The sequence below is a fragment of the Aegilops tauschii genome, chromosome 6 (genome assembly GCF_002575655.3).
Source record: "Aegilops tauschii subsp. strangulata cultivar AL8/78 chromosome 6, Aet v6.0, whole genome shotgun sequence".
NCBI classification, from domain to species: Eukaryota; Viridiplantae; Streptophyta; class Magnoliopsida; order Poales; family Poaceae; genus Aegilops; species Aegilops tauschii.
Genome location: NC_053040.3, coordinates 25,130,988 through 25,138,605, shown reverse-complemented (window position 1 = coordinate 25,138,605; position 7,618 = coordinate 25,130,988). Strand labels below are relative to the sequence as shown.

Genomic DNA, 7,618 nt, shown 5'->3' with positions numbered 1-7,618 from the left:
CCGAGCAAGCACAGCCAGCCTCTTTATTTCTTCAGCGCAGATGCCGGATGATGAAACGGCAGGAAACAAAATTAATCAAAATTAATTATAGTTGTTGGCCCACATGGACACGTGCCACTCGTTAATTGGCCCTGCATAATAATCCGTGCTGGGAACCCTGCAGGTGAGCCGAACCCCCAAACTCCGCTCCCACCTCCCCCATTATCTGCAACAACCTCCAATCCAACTGGCCTAGCCGGCTGCAACTCGATTCTCCACTCACATTCCATTCCAGCCGCCTTCTCACACGCGACCTTCTCCTCCAACGCCAGTCCCATCGCCGCCGCCCTGTTCACCGGCTGTAACGGAGCCGCCGTCCTCACCCACGGGAACGGAGCCGCCGACGACCGCCCATCCGGCCTGCGGAATACGACGTCACTGCTTGTTCTTCATCCACACGTTGGATTGAAGGTGAGAATGCCGAATCTTGTCATCAGTTAGAACTAAGGCAACACATGAGATGATTTAAAACCAAAGAATGGATTCCGCTTACTCTGTGCATGAAGCCATCATGAGATCTTATGGGTTTTCTCTGAATTTTGCTCCGTCCACAGCATCGTGATCCGCCTCTCTATGCTCGTCGCCGGCGTCGAACTCTCTCCGTGGACACTTCACGCATTCAGCTCGAACGCCAACGCCGCCCTCCTGACCGGAGCGATTGGAGCCGCCAGCCACACCCAACCACCCAGGGGATCGGAGCCAGCGGCCACCACCCACCTGGCCTGTGCGATACGACGGTACTGCTTCCTCTTCATCCACCTATTCGCATCACGGTTAGAACGCCTGGTATTTTTACACCCCTTAGAAACAGTGAGGTCAATATAATCCAAAACTTTGTATATAAATATCAAATGGCAGAATAAATACCACGTGTTGTTCACATTAACGACAGTAGAGAAAATTTAGTAAGTAATCATTAATCACCGATCAATCTGTGTGGTTAACGTACACCTCTGGAGAGGTAGTAACAAAGAAGTAATTAAATTAAATAGCTTATCATAGTAATTTTGTGCTCTGTAAGAAACAGGTGGAGCAATTACAGTATGGTACAACCCCATAGCTTATGTTTATTCTCTGACTTGACCCAGTCTCTGTTTGTGCATATTTTCAAGGAATGGCCAGTTCTTCTACAAGTTGTGCCGACACACAATTACCAGACTTAACCAATCAGGTATATTTTTTCCCAGTTAGGTGAAAATCTTTGAAAACACATAGTTCTTTTACCTTTACACGTATTTCAGGCTTTTTTGGACGAACTCAGTGTGAAACATGCAAATATGAGGTTAATGTGCTCACCGATAAGGTTCGCGCAAATGATTGATGGATTAGATGACGAGCACCTAAAGGCCATCTGCACTCAAACCGGTCTTGGAGGGCTAACAAAGATGAAGTCAGTGTCTCTCCGACGTATTATGTTGGTGCTGCTAGCGAAGAGCTACATCCACGACATGCAGAGTATTCACATTTCTGGTAAGGACATTTCTATAACTCCAACGGATGTCTATCAATTAATGGACCTTCCAATAGAGGGGAAAAATATATATATGGAAATGGGAAAACCAAAAGACGCAAACCTGTTAAGGGCTTATCAAACAGATGGAAGACTTAAGTTGAGTGACCTCGAGGACAAAATTAAAGCCTCCAAAACTCCAGATGATCATTTCATCAGGCGGTTTGTTTTGTATGCTATTGGCATTATTTTAGCACCCACGGTACAAGATTATGTCGACTCCAAATATTTCGTCCTTGTTGAAGACGTCGCAAGAATTCCCAATTTTAACTGGGGATGTTTCACACTGGACCATTTGATAACATCCATCAATACTTTTAATTATAAGGATCAAGTCAATCTACAAGGAAATATAGCTTTGCTCCAAGTAAGTGCTACAACAGTAGTTGTCATTCAACTATTATTCATATGATGCATATATCTCTATCATTGATGAACTAATATTTCCTATAGTTTTGGTATTGGGAACATGTTCGTGCTGGATCGATTTTGTATTCTCGTATACCCCGTCCGTTGATGGCACGGTGGGATGAAGCCACAGGTAAAATAAGACATGAGGCTTATGATAAAGGAGGCCTATATAATGGATTGGTACCTTTCTAGACTTGACTTCTTTATTTACCATATTTATTTCTTAGTACTGATTCTTTATATCTTTTCAAAGGTTGTCATGAACATCGGCGGTCTGGAGCCAACCAACATTACAAATGACCAGCATACCAACAAAGATACACATGCGCATGAAGATGCTATCTATCGACCACAACCACGAGGTCAAACTATGAGTAGCCAACAAGTAAGTTGCTCCAAGACACATCCTTCTCAATAACACAACAAAGGTCACACCTAACCACACTTATTTTTCTTCTAACAAAACGAGTTGACATTTCTTTTATGCAGATGGACATGATACTTCAAACCCAGAACGATCTATTTGCAGAACAAGAGAAAAAGTTGGTCAAACAAGTAGTAGAAGTAGAGCACAAATTAGATAAAAGAATAATCACCGTGACCGAGGACGTGATAAACATAAGGGGTAAAATTGCCACTCAACCTAGGTTGTCCAAGCTGGAGGACGAAGTTGGAGACCTCAAAAGGGAAGTTGGAGACCTCAAAAGGGAACTCCAGGTAAGTGACACTACAACATCAATTTTACCCATAACTTCCTATATTTTCATTCTATGCATTTCATGTTACAGGAATTAAGATCCCTAGTTGAAACAAACAAACAATCAACGACGAACAATGCATACGTACAGGTGATAACTATGGCCCATAACCTTGCTAACATGAGCTAATTTCTGTTCATTGACCAACTCCTAATTTTAGGAACAAGAGCAACCAAGCAATGGCAAGTTTTCATCAACTCCTGGGTTTGACGCATGGAAAGCACGGACTTCTGCTGGTACACCTAGTGCAAAACCTGTGGTGCAAAACGAGGAGTTGGACCAAGACATCCCACCACGGAAGCCTGTATTCAACAATGATTACATATTGACAGATGAAGACTATGAGGCTGCACTTTTCATCCGAGGGAGTCACGACCTTGTTGAGGTAGTTCACATCGAAGACATTGTGCTAACAGTTCATCAACTCAAGCCAAATGTTAGCAAACTATTCTTCGTTGATGACGTAAGGCCCGTATACTGCAATCTACATCAAGTATTCTAAATTGTGCCATATTACATGACTACAAATTTTGCAGGTTATTAATGCATATGCACACATTAGCAATGTTGCAACTGATGCTACATCATTCATTTCCACCGTAGAAAGCAGAAGATTGCTAGGCGAATTTGGGGGTATTCCAATGGGATGCAAAAGCCCACATGTTGCTAATGTAGCAACGAAATTTGTAGGACGCAAAATGGTATGCATATTTCCTGACTTGTTTAATTGTATATCTTGATTTTCCCTAAATTGAGTCCGCTTTAATTTTCTGCCAGGTACGTGTCCCAATGAATGTGCACAACATGCACCGGTTATTACTCGTGTTTAATTTAGACAAAGAAGAGACCCAGGTCCTAAACTCCATCCAAGCATATCGTGACATTGCCAAGGAAACTGCACTGATAAGCTTGCTCTCTTGCTTCCTCTTACCTCATGTGACACTTTTTGAAATGCACTGACGCAATCCCTTGAATCACTCCTCATACACCAGGTGGAGTCCATTCAGGCGTGTATCAACGAAGCGGTCGAGGATGGCTTGGTAACACTGCCTAAACCCATCAATATTACCCAGTGGAAAACCACTTGCTATACTAACATACCACAACATACGGATGGGTACGTATAGGCAGCTACATGATTCCTCACCTACATTACAATACTTAACTTCAACTTTACATCACAGTTATTCCTGTGGGGCGTACACACTCAAATACATGTTGACATGGGACGGAGACAAAATTACTGAGGATTTCACACAGGTCTGCCGAACACTAAATTACATTTGTAATCATGCACTACCTATGCTTCACCGCTATCCTAACCTATGCGTCACTATCTAATTCAGGCAGAAATACATATTTTCAGCTGGAAAATATGTTCAAGCCTGCTGCGTTCGGATTGCAACAAGCTTCGGAAAAAATCATACAAGAATCCTATAGAGGTAAGTTCTACACAACTAGCATTTCATGTCATGTAGTTCCTACCTTTCATGACCACTGTTTCCTCTACAGAAGGACGAGTACGAAGCCAGCATTCCAGAGGAACGAAAAGGTGCAGACGACGACGTCACGATTGTCAGCAACCCTGATGTTACAAACAAACCAGACACATCCGGTGCCCCAAAGTGTAAACGTGGACGCCCGAGGAAGAATGCCCCTCCTAGTAATCCAGTGAAACAACAATTTGACACAGAGACTATCGCTAAACAAGTGGAGTCAAAAAGACGCAAGCGCAAACCATCAAACGCCATGTCCAGCCCATTCGTACAGCCATGAATGGGCTACACGGAGAGGCACTTCAAGGGCAGATCCAAATGATTGATCTTCATGGCATTTCTTTGAATTAAAGACTACACTTATGTTCTAATGTTTTTGCATATTATTTGTATGCTTATGTCCATCCAAATGCTTGACTTTTCATTGGTTCTTTTTAGAAAAAACCCAGCTAATGAGCTGCAAGTTCCACTTCTATCATTTGCACCATCTGATCCATACCTTTCTGCATCGGAGTAACCTTACATCTAAAACACTACCATAAGTGACTACTTACAAACGCATGCTCCCCATTCTAACGGCGCCATACACTGCGTAAGTATACCGTTCTGGTTTAAGTGGATGATGATTATGGCTGAGGCAGGGTAATTAAGGAAGAAAAATCATAGCATATAGAACACATGAGGAATTATGTAAATATCATGGTTACACTACTATTTCTCACATCACGAGTTGAGTGGGAGATTATTACCTCGCCAGCAAAAAGAACAGAATCAATAATGCAGCTAGTTTGATGGATTACTTCAGTCCACTCCACAAGAAAAATTTCAGGCTGCAGCACCAGCAGTCAATGCACACACAGAACCATATTGTCAAATGCCAGCCTCTCCTGCAGAAAATAAGAAGGAATAGCATCAGGAACACCATGTACCATTTTTATACTGATATAGACATGTCGACAAGAGTTGGCACATTGCAGCTTGTGTTTTGCATCGAAACTAATGCGATACATGGAGCTAATGAATTTACAACTAATAAATCTAGGCCTAAGTCTGTTGGGTAAGAATACTGAAACATATGTCCCAGCTAGCTTTACTCTAACAGAGTTCTGCTTACTAACTAGACAGCTAGGACGACAATGAGAACCAGGCAACCAGCATAAGATCATGGAAGAACAAACAGATGCTAAACTTGCTCATTGGCAAAATAGGTTGTGCATGCGAACATGACAGAGAGGACTAAAATAGGGGACATACTTCTTCTGTTCCATATTTGTCGACAATGATTATGGCTGAGGCATGATAATGCACATGTAGCAACGCGTGCAAAGCGGGCAAGAAATTCATATGAAGTAGGCATTCTTCCAAATTGAGCCAATTCTGGTTTTCGAAGATATACTTTACATAACTACTTTCCATTTTCTAATGTGCCATACATTGCCTAAATATTCAGAACTATGTTTGAGGCGCGGGTCATGTATGTCTTGAGCTCCCGATTCACCTTCTCCTCGTCCCACATGAACCCCTGGATGTTCTGCACCCACTCGAAGCAGCTCACCATCACTCCGCCGGAGTTGGCCATGATGTCCGGTAGGATCAGCACGCCCTTCTTTGCCCGAATCTGCACCACGAACATGAACATTTCTCTGCTGTCAGTCAATGTGTGAATGTGTCAACAAATGCAGCTTAGTTTTGTGGCAAAATGTTGGTGTTCTTGCCTCGTGGCCTCGGGGTCTGTTGGGTGGTTAACAGCCTCGATGATGTACTTTGCTTTGATGGCATCAGCATTGTCCCTAGTAGAAGAAGAAAATCGAACGGACTTTTTATTAACAAAAATGTATTCAGATACACAAAAAATAACAGCCAGGAGGATACTTTAACTGAGCTTCTGAGCAGTAATCTGATAAAGATTGGATGAAGTGAGATGGGACGAGGAAATAGAAGATTACTTGTTTATGACTCCTCCCAGAGCTGCCGGGATGAGCACGTCGCACTCTTCCGTGAGCAGCAAGGTCGGGTCGACGGCGTCGCCTCCGTCAAAGCCCTTGATCCCGCGGTTCTCTGCCGAGTGCTTCATCAGCTTGGCTATGTCAATGCCATTGGAGTTCTTGACAGCCCCTGTGACATCTCTGATGGAGACCACCTTGCCACCAGCTTCAGTGATCAATTGGGCAGCCCAAGAACCAATATTGCCAAATACCTGAAAAAGGCAAGAAGATGATAATTGCTCATCTGTGCAAAATGTAGATGAAGAAACATAGTTCTGGCCTTGCTCCACAATGTATGGCGCCATTGTACACAACGATTATTACTAGCATTGTGTAGGCATGCTTGTATATATTTGGCAGAATATATTACTTGTGGGTGCTCATTGTGTGCTCCTTTCCTCTTTAATTTCAGCGCGTGAGGTGGGAGATTAGAAAGATACTGACATATCAAGCACAGAACTTTGCAATTGCCACTGATGGTGTCTCCATTGTAAGCCTAAGCTTTGACAAGATGCTTGTCTCTAAATTATAAATGGGAAACATCTTAGCTTTGCGTGAAAATTAAAGAGATTGGCAAAATTTTCTCTGGCATTTTAAATGCGCAAAAGACCAAAGAAAAAGCAAATAATCTTAGTGAGTTCAGATAAAACAGAGAATTACCTTAAGAAGAGTTCAATTGCAATATCTTGATATTACACTAAAATTAAAAGCTGGATGGTCAGTCTAGTGGCAGGACAACAACCATCTTTTGGCAAATAAAACGTCTGCTTACAAATTTTACGTTTTCGGAAGCAGCCATGGATTTCACCTGGAAAAGAACATCGAAGAGAAAAAACAACGTCCTACAACTGCTCCATCAGACACGAATGGGCAGAATAAAGGGATATGTTGTATGTTCTTCCCTACGGCTAAACAATTGCTGAAAACTGTCACTTTCCTAAACCAGAAGGGTTGCAGTAGCAAATTTCCACTTACTAGTGAGCAAGTGTAGATGATTTTGGTCCTTCTGTCTTCTATCAATCCTTATCCAAGATGGCAAATTATGGCACAAACGATGTATAACTTATTAATATGATTCCTGCGCTTTGTACGTGACGAACAATAACACTGCAAATATCATTCTACAAGAAATTTGATTCCTCTCCAGGGTAACTGCATAGCTCCCCATGTGCATCAATCGACAAAGCACAAATCTATCGCGTATCTACGCCGCTAGACCATCGCACATCCAACCACATCCTCGCTTGGAACCACCGAATTGAACTGCCCAATCAAATCAATACATGTCGGGATCAACATAGGGGATGAGGGGGGGGGGGGGGGGAGCAAGAGACCGTACGTACCATGTCGCGCAGGATGACCTGCAGGCCGGCGGGGCCGGTGTCAACCTGGGCGACCTCGACCAGCAGCGGCGACTGC

General features: G+C 43.0%; 1 protein-coding gene and 1 long non-coding RNA gene across 3 annotated transcripts; both read right to left on the bottom strand.

The window, feature by feature from the left end:
• On the bottom strand, positions 1 to 5,263 carry LOC120966086 (uncharacterized). Of its 2 annotated transcripts, XR_012186770.1 has the most exons (4): positions 4,964 to 5,263; positions 1,614 to 1,835; positions 1,336 to 1,474; positions 1 to 798 (listed from the first exon to the last, which is right to left on the bottom strand). It is a non-coding gene; the product is annotated as an uncharacterized lncRNA (long non-coding RNA). The 2 variants fall into 2 exon arrangements; XR_012186771.1 differs by lacking the exons at positions 1,336 to 1,474; positions 1,614 to 1,835 and having other exon boundaries at positions 1 to 426; positions 533 to 798.
• A 296-nt stretch (positions 5,264 to 5,559) lies between these two features.
• LOC109785273 (glutamate dehydrogenase 1, mitochondrial) lies at positions 5,560 to 6,840 on the bottom strand. The gene is made up of 3 exons (XM_045230509.2): positions 6,161 to 6,840; positions 5,930 to 6,004; positions 5,560 to 5,832 (listed from the first exon to the last, which is right to left on the bottom strand). Exons 1-3 carry the CDS (start codon positions 6,502 to 6,504, stop codon positions 5,808 to 5,810), a joined length of 444 nt encoding a protein of 147 aa, XP_045086444.2. The 5' UTR covers positions 6,505 to 6,840; the 3' UTR covers positions 5,560 to 5,807.
• Between the last annotated feature and the right edge of the window lie 778 nt (positions 6,841 to 7,618).

Bases quoted from the DNA above. Each gene is read 5' to 3' on its own strand.
- LOC109785273 (XM_045230509.2), bottom strand. From the start codon at position 6,504: ATGGCGCCATACATTGTGGAGCAAGGCCAGAACTATGTTTCTTCATCT. The intron at 6,005-6,160 runs GTAATCTTCTAT...TTCTTCTACTAG, and splicing joins CTGGGAGGAGTCATAAACAA to GGACAATGCTGATGCCATCA. The intron at 5,833-5,929 runs GCAAGAACACCA...TTCGTGGTGCAG, and splicing joins ACAGACCCCGAGGCCACGAG to ATTCGGGCAAAGAAGGGCGT.